This window comes from Entelurus aequoreus, linkage group LG06 (genome assembly GCF_033978785.1).
Source record: "Entelurus aequoreus isolate RoL-2023_Sb linkage group LG06, RoL_Eaeq_v1.1, whole genome shotgun sequence".
Taxonomy (NCBI): domain Eukaryota; kingdom Metazoa; phylum Chordata; class Actinopteri; order Syngnathiformes; family Syngnathidae; genus Entelurus; species Entelurus aequoreus.
This window is the reverse complement of record NC_084736.1, coordinates 26,380,660-26,401,158: the sequence shown is the minus strand read 5'-3', so window position 1 is coordinate 26,401,158 and position 20,499 is coordinate 26,380,660. Positions and strand designations below refer to the sequence as shown.

The 20,499-nt window shown below is 38.7% G+C and overlaps 2 protein-coding genes across 3 annotated transcripts in view; one reads left to right on the top strand and one right to left on the bottom strand.

The window, feature by feature from the left end:
* Positions 1-117: 117 nt before the first annotated feature.
* On the top strand, positions 118-10,387 carry LOC133652724 (uncharacterized). The gene is made up of 6 exons (XM_062051775.1): positions 118-724; positions 804-878; positions 959-1,111; positions 2,881-2,961; positions 4,561-4,643; positions 10,276-10,387. The coding sequence occupies exons 1-6, from the start codon at positions 602-604 to the stop codon at positions 10,385-10,387; spliced, it is 627 nt and encodes a 208-aa protein (XP_061907759.1). The 5' UTR covers positions 118-601.
* A 4,294-nt stretch (positions 10,388-14,681) lies between these two features.
* Positions 14,682-20,499, bottom strand: part of abi3a (ABI family, member 3a) — an 11,914-nt gene continuing 6,096 nt past the window's right edge. Inside the window, exons 5-12 of one of the 2 annotated variants that reach the window (XM_062050426.1) lie at positions 20,252-20,310; positions 20,127-20,180; positions 18,749-18,993; positions 18,565-18,681; positions 15,997-16,113; positions 15,785-15,889; positions 15,456-15,524; positions 14,682-15,389 (exon numbers count right to left, since the gene is read on the bottom strand). In XM_062050426.1, the coding sequence (XP_061906410.1) occupies positions 15,226-15,389; positions 15,456-15,524; positions 15,785-15,889; positions 15,997-16,113; positions 18,565-18,681; positions 18,749-18,993; positions 20,127-20,180; positions 20,252-20,310 (930 nt within the window). In that variant the 3' untranslated portion in view covers positions 14,682-15,225. The remainder of the gene's footprint in view (positions 15,390-15,455; positions 15,525-15,784; positions 15,890-15,996; positions 16,114-18,564; positions 18,682-18,748; positions 18,994-20,126; positions 20,181-20,251; positions 20,311-20,499) is intronic. The other variant, XM_062050427.1, reaches the window with a different exon arrangement.

The window sequence follows — 20,499 nt, the reverse complement described above, 5'->3', positions numbered from 1 at the left end:
AAAACAGTGACGTCATCATCGGTGATTCCCTCGCGCCTCAAAAGTGAAACCGGAAAAGGGATTCTTCAAAATAAAACGTAATTATTAATTTGTTTCGTACTTGGAATAATGTGACTTTGATCATGTTGTCTACTCCACGTTGATACAAATTAGTTTTTCGGGTTGTTTTTTTTTTAACGCCGATATGTTCACCAATGATTCTATGCAAAGAAGGAGGTTTGGAAAGGGAAAGTGAATTCAGGGACTTCCTGACAAGAAAGACACGTTTTTTATTTAGTGACGTCACTTCCGGTCGACTTTTGCTCTTTGGTGTGTTTTAGAAAGTTTTACTTTGTTTGCAGTTATAATAATGTGATATTATGTCATTTATCTACACTTGTATGCGTGTGCGTGTACGTGTGCGCACGTGTGTGTGTGTGTGTGTGCGCGCGTGAGTGTGTAGGTGTGTAGCTCGAAAGTGAGAGCAGAAACAGAATTTGGGTCTTTTTCCACGCCAGTTTTCTTTTTCCCGTCTCCAATATAAGTGCACACACATCAGCATGATGGATATTGCAAGACTGGTCTTCTGGTCCTGGTCCTGGTCCTCATCATCATCATCATCATGGGCAGACCCACACAGGTGGTCTTCATCCTATACGCCGTGTTACTCCCCGCCCTCTGCTGTGATTGGCTGAGACGTTACATGGACTTGAGTGACAGGTGTCAGTCTCTGGTCCAGGACCTGGTAGGTAGCGCCAGACTTTGGTCTTCAGGGGTCATGAGGTCCCCTCACCTGGACCTAAACCAATGTCTTCTTGTTCCAGGGCGGTCCCATGACGGAGGAGGACAGTCCACTTCCGTTCCCGAGAACACTTTACAGATTGGCCGCAACGTCTCAGGTGAGTTGAGTCAAAGTGCGCCCACTTCCTGTGTCCTCGGCCAATCAGAGCACAGACGTTGACCAGGTGTGTCCATGCAGGCGCCGTGCAAGCTGACTTTTGTGCGAGACAGTCTGGGTCACATTTTAGACCTGTACCAGCAGGTCAACGTGTCAGCCGTCAGCTGGGATGCCACCAAGACCGAGAACCTGCTGGTACTCCTGCATAGACAGAAGGAGGAGGTCTCACACTGCGTAAGTACCCTATTGCTTTTGAAAACACTATTAAGTACACTATTACTTTTGAAAACACAGTATTTAAGTACCCTATTGCTTTTGAAAACACAGTATGTAAATACCCTAGTGCTTTTGAAAACACAGTATTTAAGTACCCTATTGCTTTTGAAAACACAGTATTTAAGTACCCTATTGCTTTTGAAAACAGTATTTAAGTACACTATTGCTTTTGAAAACACAGTATTTAAACACCCTATTGCTTTTGAAAACACAGTATTCAAGTACCCTATGGCTTTTGAAAACACGGTATTTAAGTACCCTATTGCTTTTGAAAACACAGTATTTAAGTACACTTTTGCTTTTGAAAACACAGTATTGAAGTACCCTAATGCTTTTAAAAAAAACAGTATTTAAATACCCTATTGCTTTTGAAAACACAGTATATAAGTACCCTATTGCTTTTGAAAACACAGTATTTAAGTAGGCTATTGCTTTTGAAAACACTGCATTTAAGTACACTATTGCTTTTGAAAACAGTATTTAAGTACCCTATTGATTTTGAAAACACAGTATTCAAGTACCCTATGGCTTTTGAAAACACGGTATTTAAGTACCCTATTGCTTTTGAAAACACAGTATTTAAGTACACTTTTGCTTTTGAAAACACAGTATCGAAGTACCCTAATGCTTTTAAAAACACAGTATTTAAATACCCTATTGCTTTTGAAAACACAGTATATAAGTACCCTATTGCTTTTGAAAACACAGTATTTAAGTAGGCTATTGCTTTTGAAAACACTGCATTTAGGTACACTATTGCTTTTGAAAACAGTATTTAAGTACCCTATTGATTTTGAAACACACTATTTAAGTAGTCCTTTGCATTTGAAAACACTGCATTTAAGTACCCTATTGCTTTTGAAAACAGTATTTAAGTATCCTACTGCTTTTGAAAACACAGTATTTAAGTAGCCTATTGCTTGTGAAAACATTGCATTTAAGTATCCTATTGCTTTTGAAAACACTGTATTTAAGTATTCTATTGCTTTTGAAAACACTGTATTTAAGTACCCTATTACTTTTGAAAACACTGTATTCAAGTACCCTATTGCTTTTGAAAACACTGTATTCAAGTACCCTATTGCTTTTGAAAACACTATTTTATAAAGTACCCTATTGCTTTTGAAAACACAGTATTTAAGTACCCTATTGCTTTTAAAAACACATTACACAGCAAACTTTTACACAGGACGTAAGTACACTATTATTTTTTAAAAGTACTACACAGAACATCAATAAGTTTCTTTTGAAAACACAAAATTTAAGGACACTATTAGGCGTTCCAGGGTTAAAGAGAGCGAAACTCCAATGAGCGGTGGTCCCCGGCTGATGACCCTGCAGCTGACCCAAGGCGCTGTAGGAGGCGCGTCAGGCATACTTGCCCAGCAGAAACAATACCATATCTGTACAATCAATCTAAAAAAAACACAGTATTTAAGTTATACTATTACTTTAGAAAACACAGTACTTAAGTACATTATTACTTTTGCAAACATTTACACTACACAGGACAGAAGTACACTATTACGTTTGTTTACACACCATTACTTTTACACAGGATATAGAGAAAACAGTATTTAAGTTCACTATTACTTTTGAAAACAGATAATTTAAGTATACTACTTTACAAAACACATTACTTAAGAACGCTATTACTTTTGCAACCTTTTACACAGGAAAGCATTCCACAGAACATCAATAAGTTTACTTTCTTCCCCCAACTTTAGAGTTCACCTGAAAACTGCCTTCTAACAAAACCACTGAAGGTGTACTACCACACGCTGACCACTGCTACTCTCAACCACACTGTAAGTACTCTGATTGCAAGTACACTCCCTGTACTCTCAAGTATTTTATTGCAAGTACCATGAAGTATTGTACAATTACTACTTGTGTATGTGTTGTATAAGTACTAGAGTACCTGTGTATGTGTTAAGTACTACAGTACATGTGTATGTGTTGTATAAGTACTACAGTACATGTGTATGTATTGTATAAGTACTACAATACATGTGTATGTGTTGTATAAGTACTGCAGTACATGTGTATGTGTTAAGTCATACTTGCCAACCTTGATACCTCCAATATCGGTAGGTGGGGGTGGGGGCTTGGTCGGGGGTGGGGGCGTGGTTAGTGGCGTGGTTAAGAGGAGAGTATATTTACAGCTAGAATTCACCAACTCAAGTATTTCATATATATATATATATATATATATATATATATATATATATATATATATATATATATATATATATATATATATATATATATATATATATATATATATTTATTTTTTTTTTATTTTATTTTTTTTAATTTTTTATTATATATATAAATATAAGAAATACTTGAATTTTAGTGTTCATTTATTTACACATATACACACACACACAACACTCATCTACTCATTGTTGTACTTGAAAGTACAATGCTTTGTTAAGGGTTGAATTGTCCATCCTCTTTCTATTCTCTGTCGCTATTTTTCTAACCATGCTGAACACCCTCTCTGATGATGCATTGCTGTGTGGCACGCACAAAAGTGCTTTCATCAAATGCACGAGAGTGTGGAATCTTCCATCTCTCCCTAGCATGGCCCAAAACCGGTCAATCCTTGCTTCCTGGGGAAGATCTTCCCTGGCAAGCAATTGGTACTCCAGTACTTGTACCCGGAGGCTGGTCAGGTCCAATCGCAGCTGCGGCAGACTTTTTGGGGGCGGGGGGCGTGGCCTCCAGCTCCGGCTGAATACCGGGAGTTTGTCGGGAGAAAATCTTTGTCGGGAGGTTGTCGGGAGAGGCGCTGAATATCGGGATTCTCCCGCGGGAGGGTTGGCAAGTATGGTTAAGTACTACAGTATGTGTATGTATTGTATAAGTACTACAGTACATGTGTATGTGTTGTATAATGTTGCGTCTGACCAGTCTTCTTCTCAAGGAATAAAAGTCACTGGTCAATCCCAAGTTCTTTCAGATGACATACAGTATATTGAGTAAGGACCATCAAGACAGAATAGGAATATTATCAAGTTTTACTAAAGCTTAAGGAGACCAATCGTACAGTGCGCTAATACCAGCATTTAGAAGCGGTCTGAAAATCAAACGGGAAGAGACAACTTATTGAATACGAAAACAGCCCCCACCCTGCCCAGAAAGGAATACAGCCTCTTTGTTCTAATACTGATAAGGTATAATACTGATAAGGTAAAAAGGGAGTATGTCATATTCCCACATTCCAACGCCTTCAAGGTAAAGCACAGAGTTTACTTGCGGAAAGATACAAGCATAAAAAGTACACATAGGAAAATATTAGCTGCTTTAAACATGACTATGAATAAAGAACTAACTCTTAAAAATATATGCATGTTCCACAATAAGTACTACAGTACATGTGTGTGTGTGTGTGTGTACAGGAAGGCAGCAGTGCATCATGGGAGTTGATCCGCAGTGAAAGTCAGTTACACCTGCAGCAGTTACACCTGCTGATCGCCAACATGTAATCTCCACCACCACCAGCAGGAGGCGCCCCCTCTCCTTTGACTCTTTTCTACTGCTTATTTATTGCTCCCTTTATTTAATGATGGATTATATTTATTTGTTGTTATTTATTCTTTTTTACCAAGATTGTTGACACAATAAAGACTTTTACACAAGATGGATTTTGATTGACAGCACTTTCGTTAATGCACTCGCGGCTTTCCTTCTGATAACAAACTTGGACCATTAAGTAAAGAATAAGCAAAGTTCCTTTGTGATACGAAAGCCCATATTTAATTTATGTTCAAACAAAGCATAAATTCTTATAATTCAAACTTCTGTATATTTATGTAAATACTGTACAATATACTGCCTGCTCAGTGGCCTAGTGGTTAGGGTGTCCGCCCTGAGATCGGTAGGTCATGAGTTCAAACCACGGCCGAGTCATACCAAAGACTAAAAAAAAAATGGGACCCATTACCTCCGTGCTTGCCACTCAGCATCAAGGGTTGGAATTAGGGGTTGAATCACCAAAAATGATTCCCGGGCGCGGCCACCGCTGCTGCCCACTGCTCCCCTCACCTCCCAGGGGGTGAAAAAGTGGATGGGTCAAATGCCAAGGACAAATTTCACCACACCTAATGTGTGTGTGACAATCATTGGTACTTTAGAATTAAGGTTTTAGAATGGCCTTCCCAAAGTCCTGACTTAAACGTGTGGACAATGCTGAAGAAACAAATCAAATCAAATCAAATCAACTTTATTTATAAAGCACATTTAAAATTTACCACAGGGGTAGCCAAAGTGCTGTACAATGGGCAGGTTAAAAATAATACAAGAACAGAGCAAACACAACACAACACAAACAGAACACGATAAAAAATAAATAAATAAAATATAAAAACATAAAAACAGGTTCACAGCAGGTGTATTATGGGGCGCCATTGCAGGATGGGTATCACTCAGTGTTAAAAGCCATGGAATAAAAGTATGTTTTTAAGAGAGATTTAAAAACAGGAAGAGAGGAGGCTTGTCTAACACTCAGAGGTAGGTCGTTCCAGAGCTTGGGAGCAGCAGCAGCAAAAGCTCTGTCACCTCTAAGCTTCAGCCTTGTGTCCGGGACCGTCAGTAGCAGCTGATCGGCTGATCTTAGGGATCGGGTGGGGCAGTAAGGCTGAAGGAGGTCGGAGAGATATGTTGGCGCGAGGTTGTTTAGACATTTAAAAACAAATAAAAGGAGTTTAAAATTGATTCTGTAACGCACAGGGAGCCAGTGAAGGGACGCTAATATAGGGGTGATGTGCTCACGTCTGTGGGTCTGTGTTAGCAGACAAGCAGCAGAGTTCTGCACGAGCTGCAGGCGGCCGAGGGAGGCCTGGCTAATGCCTACATACAGGGCATTGCAGTAGTCTAAACGAGTCGAGATAAAGGCGTGGATTAATTTCTCGAGATCATGTCCTGATAGAAGCGGTTTCACTTTCGCTATTTGGCGTAATTGATCAAAACTTTTTTGTACGACGCTGCTGATTTGTTTTTCGAATTTAAAATCTGAGTCGAACTTTACCCCCAGGTTTGTGACACAGTCGCTGAGATACGGGGTCAGAGTGCCGAGGTCAACGTTGGGGGAGGGGGAGCGACTTGGACCGAACAACATAACTTCTGTTTTATCTTCATTTAGGCTCAGGAAGTTAGCTGAAAGCCAGGCTTTGATGTCGTGCAGGCAGTCAATAAGACGTTGAACCGTGTTATTTTGTGCCATTGGAAAATAAATCTGGCAATCATCGGCATAAAAATGAAATGCAATATCGTACTTCCTAAAAATAGAACCAAGGGGGAGAAGGTAAAGCGCAAATAAGATTGGGGCAAGGATTGAGCCCTGGGGAACCCCATGTGGTAAAGGAGCTGTGGAAGACATAAAACTGTCTATTTTTACACAAAAACTCCTGTCAGTTAGGACAAGTCCAAAACCAACAAATTTAGCTGAACTGCACCAATTTTGTAAAGAGGAGTGGTCAAAAATTCAAGCAGAAGCTTTTCAGAAGCTTGTGGATGGTACCAAAAGTGCCTTATTGCAGTGAAACTTGGACATGTAAACAAATATTAACATTGCTGTATGTATACTTTTGACCCAGCGGATTTGGTCACATGTTCAGTAGACCCATAATAAATTCATAAAAGAACCAAACTTCATGAATGTTTTTTGTGACCAACAAGTATGTGCTCCAATCACTCAATCACAAAAAAATAAGAGTTGTAGAAATCATTGGAAACTCAAGACAGCCATGACATTATGTTCTTTACAAGTGTATGTAAACTTTTGACCACGACTGTATGTAAGCAACTTTGGACAAGATCTCTTGGGCGCCCCCTGGTGTATCTTTCTGGAAAGTACAGGCAATCTCCTTTTAATGCACTTATATCGTGCACACAATGTTTGAATGCATGCATGAACAGATTGAATTTCAAAGGTTCACCATCAAAAACGGGTATTTCTCTCGGTGGAAGTTGACTTGCATTTTGTTGTTTTATTAGCAGTTCTGATATTTAATTTTGTCTTTGCAGAATCTGAAAATTATAATTATTGTTAGTTGCATGCATGACAGTTGCATTCCCTCCTTGTAACAGGTGTAGTTTCAATTTGTTCTGGTGTGTTGGTGCCATTAAGTTGTGCATCTGAACTCTCCCTCCTTATAGCAGGTAAGTGTTCAGGTTTCACAGGTATGAGGATTCTTGCCTTTCACCAGGAAGTCGAATCCTTTATTTTGCTTTTTCAAAATAAGACTCCATTCCATCTTGCTCTGAATATGCCCGTAACGCTGATATTTCGGCATCTGAAGGTTCAATCTGTGTTTCAACCATTTTGTCTGTTACACATGCTTGGTATTTTGCAACACTGTGAGAAAATTCATTCACACTCAAAAGTTTTGCTTTGAATCAAATGTTGTGTTTTTCTTTCTCTTCCACAGGCAACAACTCAAGCAATTCGTTATGTAAATTTGTTGCATCATTAATCAACTCCTGATACACACCGAAATGTTGGTTGTCATCTTCATGACCAGGTTCACTCATCAACCTTTGTATTGTATTTTATATTCATAAATGTAAGTTTCTAGAATACCCGACCTGTTTGTTGTGCCTTTAAAAAAGAATTAGAACTTTAATTTAAAACGCACTCTACCTCCAACAACCAAAAAGCTGTGAAAACTATGATGCTGTGCTCCAAATTTGGATTATTTACGGAACTTGTGTGAGCCTTTGGCTTTACATTTTGTTACATAGATATATTTTGTTACTTATATAACAAACATGGCACGCTTCCGCAAGTAGGCGGGGCCTAAAGTGATAATCAATGAAGGCACCGCTCTGGAACCAGTAAGAACCTTCTCTTTCCGGTCACATGACCGAGTTTCGGCGTCGACACAAAACTACTATCGACAAACAGTATTTAAGTACCCTATTGCTTTTGAAAACACTGTATTTAGGTACCCTATTCTTTTTGAAAACACAGTATTTAAGTACCCTATTGCTTTTGAAAACACAGTAGTTAAGTACCCTATTTCTTTTGAAAACACAGTATTTAAGTACCCTATTGCTTTTGAAAACACAGTATTTAAGTACCCTATTAATTTTGAAAACACAATATATAAGTACACTATTGCATTTGAAAACACAGTATTTAAGTACCCTATTGCTTTTGAAAACACTATTTAAGTACCCTATTGCTTTTGAAAACACACTATTTAAGTACACTATTGCATTTGAAAAAACACTATTTAAGTACCCTATTGCTTCTGAAAAAAACAGTATATAAGTACCCTATTGCTTTTGAAAACACAGTATGTAAGTACCCTATTACTTTTGAAAACACAGTATTTAAGTACCCTATTGCTTTTGAAAACCCACTATTTAAGTACCTGATTACTTTTTAAAACACAGCATTTAAGTACACTATTACTTTTGAAAACACAGTATTTAAGTACCCTATTACTTATGAAAACACAGTATTTAAGTACCCTATTGATTTTGAAAACACACTATTTAATAGGGGTGTGGGAAAAAATCTATTCGAATTCGAATCGCGATTCTCACGTTGTGCGATTCAAAATCGATTCTCATTTTTTTAAAATCGATGATTTTTTTCCCTTTTTTTTTATTAATCAATCCAACAAAACAATACACAGCAATACCATAACAATGCAATCCAATTCCAAAACCAAACCCGACCCAGCAACACTCACAACTGCAATAAACAGAGCAATTGAGAGGAGACACAAACACGACACAGAACAAACCAAAAGTAGTGAAACAAAAATGAATATTATCAACAGTATCAATATTAGTTACAATTTCAACATAGCAGTGATTAAAAATCCCTCATTGACATTATCATTAGACATTTACAAAAAATAAAAAAAATGAACAATAGTGTCACAGTGGCTTACACTTGCATCGCATCTCATAAGCTTGACAACACACTGTGTCCAATATTTTCACAAAGATAAAATAAGTCAGATTTTTGGTTGATTTAATAGTTAAAACAAATTTATATTATTGCAATCAGTTGATAAAACATTGTCCTTTACATCTATAAACGCTTTTTACAAAAATCTACTACTCTGCTTGCATGTCAGCAGACTGGGGTAGATCCTGCTGAAATCATATGTATTGAATGAATAGAAAATAGTTTTGAATCAGGAAAATATCGTTTTTGAATCGAGAATCACGTTGAATCGAAAAAAATCGATTTTGAATCGAATCGTGACCCCAAGAATCGATATTGAATCGAATCGTGAGACACCCAAAGATTCGCAGCCCTACTATTTAAGTACCCTATTGCTTTTGAAAACACACTATTTGAGTACCCTATTACTTTGTATTGTATTTTACATTCATAAATGTAAGTTTCTAAATAGCCGACCTGTTTTTTGTGCTTTTAAAAAAGAATTAGAACTTTACTTTAAAACACTCTCCACTTCTAACAACTAAAAAGCTGTGAAAACTATGATGCTGTGCTCCAAATTTGGATTATTTACAGAACTTGTGTGAGCCTATGGCTTTACATTTTGTTACTTATATATATTTTGTTACTTATATATATTTTGCATTCTATTTTAGTTGCTTTATTGAGTTTACAACCCCCTGGCGCTGTTTTGTACTGTTTTTGTACGGTTTCTGTACTTGTTTTGATTATTATTATCTCCTGATTGTATGTAAATGTTGCATATTATAAATAAAGGTTTATAAAAAAAAATAAAAACGTTGTATTGTTGGCAGCCTTACTCAGCTTAGAATAGATTTCCTCCACCAGTTCCATCATCAATAGGTACACCATTTAAATTGCCACCCTGTACAGCTGCTTCACACAACACAAATATGTTTTCAAAAACACACCAATAGTTTTTCAACATAAATATTCGACTTTAACTGTCTTGTTTTAAAACGGGGGAAATTAACCATGGGGGGGGGGGGGGGGGTTAGGACAAGCGACTATTCAATTAAGCAGTCAATTTAAATGTACAATAGTTTTGTTGTTTTATCCTATAGCATCGAATAATAGGTGCGGAGAATCCTGGACACTCACTGGTATCAGTATCGACTACACCCATTCTTGTAGTGTAGTCATCGTCTTCATTTTATTCGCCGTCATGTAGGTACAGAGAAACAAACATGGCGCGCTTCCGCAAGGAGGCGGGGCCTAAAGTGATAACCAATGAAGGCACCGCTCTGGAACCTTCTCTTTCTGGTCACATGACCAAGTTTTAGGGTCGACACAAAACTACTATCGACAAACAGTAATCATGATAAACACATTGTACAATAAAAAAAACACAGTTACTACTTCGCGAGTAGACAATAAGTACATCCAAGCAAACTAAATACAAAGTAGTAAAACACAAAAAACAGTGACGCAATCATCGGTGATTCCCTCGACTCAAAAGTGAAACCGGAAAAGGGATTCTTCAAAATAAAACGTAATTATTAATTTGTTTCGTACTTGAAGTTGGAGTAATGTGACTTTAATCTACTCCACGTCGATACAAATTAGTTTTCGAGGTTTTTTTTAACCCCGTTATGTTCACCAATGATTCCATGCCAGGAATGAGGTTTGGAAAAGGAAAGTGAATTCAGGGACTTCCTGAAAAGAAAGACACTTTTTTTATTTAGTGACGTCACTTCCTGTCGGTGTTTAGTGTTTTAGGAATCTGACTTTTGTCATAAGTTTTAACTTTGTTTGCAGTTATAATAATGTGACATTAAGTCATTTATCTACACCTGTATGCGTGTGTGTGTGTGTGTGCGTGTGTGTGTGTGCGTGTGCGTGTGCGCGTGTGTACAAGCGCGCGTGTGTGTAGGTGTGTAGCTCGAAAGTGAGAGCAGAAACAGAATTTGGGTCTTTTTCCACGCCAGTTTTCTTTTTCCCGTCTCCAATATAAGTGCACACACATCAGCATGATGGATATTGCAAGACTGATCTTCTGGTCCTGGTCCTGGTCCTGGTCCTCATCATCATCATCATCATGGGCAGACCCACACAGGTGGTCTTCATCCTCTACGCCGTGTTACTCCCCGCCCTCTGCTGTGATTGGCTGAGACGTTACATGGACTTGAGTGACAGGTGTCAGTCTCTGGTCCAGGACCTGGTAGGTAGCGCCAGACTTTGGGGTCTTCAGGGGTCATGAGGTCCCCTCACCTGGACCTAAACCAATGTCTTCTTGTTCCAGGGCGGTCCCATGACGGAGGAGGACAGTCCACTTCCGTTCCCGAGAACACTTTACAGATTGGCCGCAACGTCTCAGGTGAGTTGAGTCAAAGTGCGCCCACTTCCTGTGTCCTCTGCCAATCAGAGCACAGACGCTGACCAGGTGTGTCCATGCAGGCGCCGTGCAAGCTGGCTTTTGTGCGAGACAGTCTGGGTCACATTTTAGACCTGTACCAGCAGGTCAACATGTCAGCCGTCAGCTGGGATGCCACCAAGACCGAGAACCTGCTGGTACTCCTGCATAGACAGAAGGAGGAGGTCTCACACTGCGTAAGTACCCTATTGCTTTTGCAAACACTATTAAGTACACTATTACTTTTGAAAACACTGCATTTAAGTACGCTATTGCTTTTGAAAACACAGTATTTAAGTAGCCTATTGCTTTTGAAAACACACTATTTAAGTACCCTTTTGCTTTTGAAAACACTGTATTTAAGTACCCTATTGCGGCGTGGCGAAGTTGGTAGAGTGGCCGTGCCAGCAATCGGAGGGTTGCTGGTTACTGGGGTTCCATCCCCACCTTCTACCTAGTCACGTCCGTTGTGTCCTTGGGCAAGACACTTCACCCTTGCTCCTGATGGCTGCTGGTTAGTGCCTTGCATGCAGCTCCCGCCATCAGTGTGTGAATGTGTGTGTGAATGGGTGAATGTGGAAATACTGTCAAAGCGCTTTGAGTACCTTGAAGGTAGAAAAGCGCTATGCAAGTATAACCCATTTATCATTTATTGCTTTTGAAAACACAGTATTTAAGTACCCTATTACTTTTGAAAACACAATATTTAAGTACCCTATTGCTTTTGAAAACACATTATTTAAGTACACTAATCTTTTTGAAAACACACTATTTAAGTACCCTATTGCTTTTGAAAACACAGTATTTAAGTACCCTATTGCTTTTTAAAACACAGTATTTAAGTACCCTATTGCTTTTAAAAAACACAGTATTTAAGTACCCTATTGCTTTTGAAAACACAGTATTTAAGTACACTATTGCTTTTGAAAACACACTATTTAAGTACCCTATTGCTTTTGAAAACACAGTATTTAAGTAACCTAATGCTTTTTAAAACACAGTATTTAAGTCCCCTATTGCTTTTGAAAAACACAGTGTTTAAGTACCCTATTGCTTTTGAAAACACAGTATTTAGGTACACCATTGCTTTTGAAAACACAGTATTTAAGTACCCTATTACTTTTAAAAACACAGTATTTAAGTACACTATTGCTTTTGAAAACACAGTATTTAAGTACCCTATTACTTTTGAAAACACTATTTAAGTACACTATTACTTTTGAAAACACACTATTTAAGTACCCTATTGCTTTTGAAAACACACCATTTAAGTACCCTATTGCTTTTGAAAACACAGTATTTAAGAACCCTATTGCTTTTGAAAACACAGTATTTAAGTACACCATTACTTTATAAAACACAGTATTTAAGTACACTATTTCTTTTGAAAACACAACATTTAAGGACACTATTACTTTAAAAAACACAGTATTTAAGTTATACTATTACTTTAGAAAACACAGTACTTAAGTACATTATTACTTTTGAAAACACTATTTAAGTACACTATTACTTTTGAAAACACACTATTTAAGTACCCTATTGCTTTTGAAAACACACTATTTAAGTACCCTATTGCTTTTGAAAACACAGTATTTAAGTACACCATTACTTTATAAAACACAGTATTTAAGTACACTATTTCTTTTGAAAACACAAAATTTAAGGACACTATTACTTTAAAAAAACACAGTATTTAAGTTATACTATTACTTTAGAAAACACAGTACTTAAGTACATTATTACTTTTGCAAACATTTACACTACACAGGACAGAAGTACACTATTACGTTTGTTTACACACCATTACTTTTACACAGGATATAGAAAACACAGTATTTAAGTTCACTATTACTTTTGAAAACAGATAATTTAAGTATACTACTTTAGAAAACACATTACTTAAGAACGCTATTACTTTTGCAACCTTTTACACAGGAAAGCATTCCACAGAACATCAATAAGTTTACTTTCTTCCCCCAACTTTAGAGTTCACCTGAAAACTGCCTTCTAACAAAACCACTGAAGGTGTACTACCACACGCTGACCACTGCTACTCTCAACCACACTGTAAGTACTCTGATTGCAAGTACACTCCCTGTACTCTCAAGTATTTTATTGCAAGTACCATGAAGTATTGTACAATTACTACTTGTGTATGTGTTGTATAAGTACTAGAGTACCTGTGTATGTGTTAAGTACTACAGTACATGTGTATGTGTTGTATAAGTACTACAGTACATGTGTATGTGTTGTATAAGTACTAGAGTATGTGTTTTTGTGTTGTATAAGTACTAGAGTATGTGTGTGTGTTGTATAAGTACTAGAGTATGTGTGTGTGTTGTATAAGTACTAGAGTATGTGTGTATAAGTACTACAGTACATTGTATGCGTTGTATAAGTACTACAGTACATGTGTATGTGTTGTATAAGTACTACAGCACATGTGTGTGTTATATAAGTACTACAGTACGTGTGTATGTGTTGTATAAGTACTACAGTACATGTGTATGTGTTGTATAAGTACTGCAGTACATGTGTATGTGTTGTATAAGTACTACAGTACATGTGTGTGTTGTATAAGTACTACATTACGTGTGTATGTGTTGTATAAGTACTACAGTACATGTGTATGTGTTGTATAAGTACTACAGTACATGTGTATGTGTTGTATAAGTACTACATTACGTGTGTATGTGTTGTATAAGTACTACAGTACATGTGTATGTGTTGTATAAGTACTACAGTACGTGTGTATGTGTTGTATAAGTACTACAGTACATGTGTATGTGTTGTATAAGTACTACAGTACATGTGTTGTATAAGTACTACATTACGTGTGTATTTGTTGTATTAGTTCTACAGTACATGTGTATGTGTTGTATAAGTACTAGAGTATGTGTGTGTGTTGTAGAAGTACTAGAGTATGTGTGTATAAGTACTACAGTACATTGTATGCGTTGTATAAGTACTACAGTACATGTGTATGTATTGTATAAGTACTACAGTACATGTGTGTGTTGTATAAGTACTACAGTACATGTGTATGTGTGTGTTGTATAAGTACTACAGTACATGTGTATGTGTTGCATAAGTACTACAGTACATGTGTATGTGTTGTATAAGTACTACAGTACATGTGTTTGTATTGTATAAGTACTATAGTACATGTGTGTGTTGTATAAGTACTACAGTACATGTGTATGTGTGTGTTGTATAAGTACTACAGTACATGTGTATGTGTTGCATAAGTACTACAGTACAATTGTGTGTTGTATAAGTACTACAGTACATGTGTATGTGTTGCATAAGTACTACAGTACATGTGTATGTGTTGCATAAGTACTACAGTACATGTGTATGTGTTGTATAAGTACTACAGTACATGTGTGTGTCCACAGGAAGGCAGCAGTGCATCATGGGAGTTGATCCGCAGTGAAAGTCAGTTACACCTGCAGCAGTTACACCTGCTGGTCGCCAACATGTAATCTCCACCACTACCAGCAGGAGGCGCCACCTCTCCTTTGACTCTTTTCTACTGCTTATTTATTGCTCCCTTTATTTATTGATGGATTATATTTATTTGTTGTTATTTATTCTTTTTTTTTACCAAGATTCTTGACACAATAAAGACTTTTACACAAGATGGACATTGATTGACAGCTGCGATCAAAAACGGGGAAAATGAACCATGGGGTGGGGGGGGGGGGCGGGGTTAGGACAAGTGAGCAGATAGGCCGGTCAGGTGCGAGGGGGCGGAGCCTCCAACTAGTCACAGGACTGGACGTAATCCTTGGGGAAGAAGCCTCGCTTGCCGTTAAGGACGCCCTCGCACCATCCGTTGTCATGGCGACCAGTCAGGTAGATGACGTCGCCCTCGGTGACGGACAGGTGTTCCGGCTTGGAGGCCTCGTAGGAGAACAGCGCCACCACTGGCCAGACAAGAACATGACCGTTGCTACTTTTGTCGTGGGCAAGACAGAAGACGCGCTCGGTACCTTTCTTCCAGTGCGGCAGGGGGGCGTCGTCCAAAAGGGGCGGGGGAGGTAGGACCGGAAGCTCCAGATCTGACGGATTAGCACAGCACATGTGATTGGCCGGTAAAGTAGGAGGGGGCGGGGCTTGTGCTAAAAAAAGGACTACCGGCGGATGCCCAACTGCGACTACCGGAACCATGATTTTTTTTTTTTTAGTATTAAATATTAATAAATTATAATAAGAAAATATATGAAAAAAAAAAGGGCTACGTAAATTACTTTAAATGTTTTTAACAAATATATAAATGTAAGGGCTTCTGTATCTGTACTCTTCGGAACCGTGATCTTACCCAGGTGCTCCAGGCGAGCCGGGAGGCGGGACCGCAACGAGGAGGCGGGAAGAGGCTGGGCGGGGGCATGCGGGGGAGGATAAGGCGGGGGAGGGGGGATCATGACTGACACACAAAGAAGGCGGGTCAACACTTGATTATGCGAGGTTCTGAAAGCGCTGGCGGTTCTGGAAGCTTCTCCAGGACCTCCGAGGCTCTGCGGGCAAGCTTACGTGATTGGCCGGCGGGCAGGAAGAGAGAGCGGGCGTGGCGGCGGCGCACCCTCAGAGAGAGAGAGCGAGCAGGCGGGGGTGAGCGGCGCTGGCGGCTCCTCCTGGCCAGGAGCGGCGCTACAGGACGAGAGACACGATAGACACCGGCGAGGAAGCAAAGCTGTGATTGGTCGATGATGACGTCACTGCATACCGGAAGCTAGCGTGTGAGTGAGTGTTCTTGTTTACATGTTTATGTTTGTAAATGTTGAACTTTATAAATAAAGGTATATGAAAAATAAAATTGTTTTTTTTTGCTTTTGAAAACACAGTATTTAAGTATCCTATTGGTTTTGAAAATATAGTATTTAAGTACCCTATTACTTTTGAAAACACTGTATTTAAGTCCCCTATTGCTTTTGAAAACACAGTATTTAAGTAACCTATTGCTTTTGAAAACACGATTTAAGTAAACTATTGATTTTGAAAACACCGTTTTTAAGTACACTATGGCTTTTGAAAACACACTACTTAAGTACCCTATTGCTTTGGAAAACACAGTATTTAAGAACATTATTGCTTTTGAAAACACACTATTAAAGTACACTATTGCTTTTGAAAACACACGATTTAAGTACACTATTGCTTTTGAAAACACACAATTTAAGTATACTATTGCTTTTGAAAACACACGATTTAAGCAACTTATTGCTTTTGAAAACAGTATTTAAGTACCCTATTGTTTTTGAAAACACAGTATTTAAGTACCCTGTTGCTTTTGAAAACACAAGATTTAAGTACACTATTGCTTTTGAAAACACAGTATTTAGGTACACTATTGCTTTTGAAAACACAGATTTTAAGTACACTATTGCTTTTGAAAACACACTATTTAAGTAACCTATTGCTTTTTAAAAACTTCAGTATTTAAGTACCCTATTGCTTTTGAAAACACAATATTTAAATGTCCTATTGCTTTTTAAAACACAATATTTAAATGTCCTATTGCTTTTTAAAACACACAATTTAAGTACACTATTGCTTTTGAAAACACACAATTTAGGTACACTTTTGGTTTTGAAAACACACGATTTAAGTAACTTATTGCTTTTGAAAACATACGATTTAAGTACCCTATTGCTTTTAAAACCCACTGTTTAAGTACCCTATTACTTTTGAAAACACAGTATTTAAGTACCCTATTGCTTTTGAAAACACACGATTTAAGTACAGAATGCCGGAAGCTAGCGTGTGAGTGTGTGTGTGTTCTTGTTCATATGTTTATGTTTGTAAATGTTGAACTTTATAAATAAAGGTATACACAAAAATAAAATAAAATGTTTTTGCTTTTGAAAACACAATATTTAAGCACCCTATTGCTTTTGAAAACACAGTATTTAAGTACCCTATTGCTTTTGAAAACACACGGTTTAAGTACCCTATTGCTTTTAAAACACTGTTTAAGTACCCTATTACTTTTGAAAACACAGTATTTAAGTAACCTATTGCTTTTGAAAACACACGATTTAAGTACCCTATTGCTTTTAAAAACACTGTTTGAGTACCCTATTACTTTTGAAAACACAGTATTTGAGTGTCCTATTGCTTTTGAATACACATTATTTAAGTACCCTAATGGTTTTAAAAACACACTGTTTATGTACCCTATTGCTTTTGAAAACACACGATTTAAGTACACTTGCTTTTGAAAACACCGTTTTTGAGTACACTATTGCTTTTGAAAACACATGATTTGAGTAACCTATTGCTTTTGAAAACACAGTATTTAAGTACACTATTGCTTTTGAAAACACACGATTTAAGTACACTTGCTTTTGAAAACACAGTTTTTAAGTACACTATTGCTTTTGAAAACACGATTAAGTAACCTATTGCTTTTGAAAACACAGTATTTAAGTACCCTATTACTTTTGAAAACACAGTATTTAAGTACCCTATTACTTTTGAAAACACAGTATTTGAGTGTCCTATTGCTTTTGAAAGCACACTATTTAAGTACGGAATGCCGGAAGCTAGCGTGTGAGTGTGTGTGTGCGTGTCCTTGTTCATATGTTTGTGTTTGTAAATGTTGAACTTTATAAATAAAGGTATATAAAAAAATATGTTTTTGCTTTTGAAAACACACAATTTAAGTAACCTATTGCTTTTGAAAACACACAATTTAAGTACCCTATTGCTTTTGAAAACACACAATATAAGTACCCTATTGCTTTTAAAAACACTGTTTAAGTACCCTATTACTTTTGAAAACAGTGTTTGAGTGTCCTATTGCTTTTGAAAGCACAGTATTTAAGTACCCTAATGGTTTTAAAAACACACTGTTTAAGTACCCTATTACTTTTGAAAACACAGCATTTGAGTGTCCTATTACTTTTGAAAACACAGCATTTGAGTGTCCTATTGCTTTTGAAAACACACTATTTAAGTATGGAATGCCGGAAGCTAGCGTGTGAGTGTGTGTGTGTGCATGTCCTTGTTCATATGTTTGTGTTTGTAAATGTTGAACTTAAGGTATATAAAGAAATAAAATGAAAAACTGTGTGTGCGTGTAATGCAAGCAAATGCTACCGTCTACTTCCTGGCTTGATGGGGGCGGGGCTGGAAGCTCATCATTGGACAGTGCAGGAAAGGCGTCGTCGTCAGTGGGCGGGGGGGACGGCGGCGGGAGGCTGCTCTCCTCCAGCACTGAACAAACGCGTCACGTCGTCATGGTTACCGAGGTGACGGGCGGCAAACATCGCTTCGTCCTCACCTGTCTCCAGACACAGGGGCGGAGTCACAGGTAGGACCACGTCCGGGGAGTCAGGTCGAAAGGGTGGGGCTACCGGCGTGCTGTTGTCGTCGTCGGGTGGAGGGGGCGGAGCCATCGGCATTTCAGAGAAGTCGGGCGGAGAGGGCGGAGCGTCATCGCCAGGTGCGGGTACGATGTCGTCTTCAGGCGGAGCCCGCCAGTCAGTGGGGATGGTGGGCGGGGCCACAGGCTTGCCAAAAGTCGAGCTGGGAGACAAAACGTTGTAATATTGACAAGTGGGTGGGTACCCCAAGTACCCCAACCGTTACTTTAGAATAACATGGCTCAAGTAAAAGTAAAAAGTAGTCATCCAAATAATTACTTAAGTACGAGTAAGTAAATACTACGTAAAAAAAAACCTACTCAAATATTGAGTAACTTCTGATTTATTTAGTAGCTATTTTTTAAAGTTTTTTGAACTACAAATGTAAAAAAAAATAGTTATAAAGTGATCCAAGCTTCACAAACAACTGTTATTTGGATGTTGCTATTTTACATTCAACCAGTAGGTGGCCCTGTCGAGAAACTATAAGGCAGTGGTCCCCAACCAGGTACCGGTCCGTGGATCGATTGGTACCGGGCCGCACAAGAAGAAAAAAAAAAAAAGTTTTTATTTATTTTATTTTTTTATTATATCAACATAAAAAACAAAAGATACACTTACAATTAGTGCACCAACCCAAAAAACCTCCCTCCCCCATTTACACTCATTCGCACAAAAGGGTTGTTTATTTCTGTTATTAATATTTCTGGTTCCTACATTATATATCAATATAGATCAATACAGTCTGCAGGGATACAGTCCGTAAGCACGCATGATTGTATTTTTTTATGACAAAAAAAAACAAAACGGGTTATACTTGTATAGCGCTTTTCTACCTTCAAGGTACTCAAAGCGCTTTGACAGTATTTCCACATTCACCCATTCACACACACATTCACACACTGATGGCGGGAGCTGCCATGCAAGGCGCTAACCAGCAGCCATCAGGAGCAAGGGTGAAGTGTCTTGCCCAAGGACACAACGGACGTGACTAGGGTGGTAGAAGGTGAGGATTGAACCCCAGTAACCAGCAACCCTCCGATTGCGGGCACGGCCACTCTACCAACTTCGCCACGTCGTCCCTAAATAAAATAACATCCCCCGGTCCGTGGGACAAATTTTCAAGCCTTGACCGGTCCGCAGTTACAAAAAGGTTGGGGACCACTGCTATAAGTAGTCTGAACGTGCGGGTCCAGACTGTGCAGTTGCAATTTCACAGTCAACCAGTAGGCGGCAGTGTCAAAAAACATACACTTGGTAATATTTGCTGACACGTCACTGCGTGCTTCAAGTTACCTGCCACTAGGGGGCGTCACGGGACACGGGAGAACAACTGGAGGCACGTTGCAGCTGAAAGCAAGAACAGACCAATAGGAAGATTTCTCTCAGGTGGAAGCGGAGTCAGAGCGGTGGAAGCCCACCTGATGGAGGATGCCTGCTTCCTGATGCTTCCTGCGCCCTCAGACTGCTTCCCAGGGAGCTGGGGGAGAGGGTGTCCAATGGGCGCAGGGGGCCATTGGGGTAGGATGAATGGGGAGGGTGAAAAGGGGGGGGGGTGATCCACCATGAATGAAGCCTCAGTCTCACACTATAATGAAGCTCAGCAAATATTTTCCCACGCTGAACAAAGGTGCGTGCGTGTGTGCGCGTGTGCGTGTTAAGCACTTTT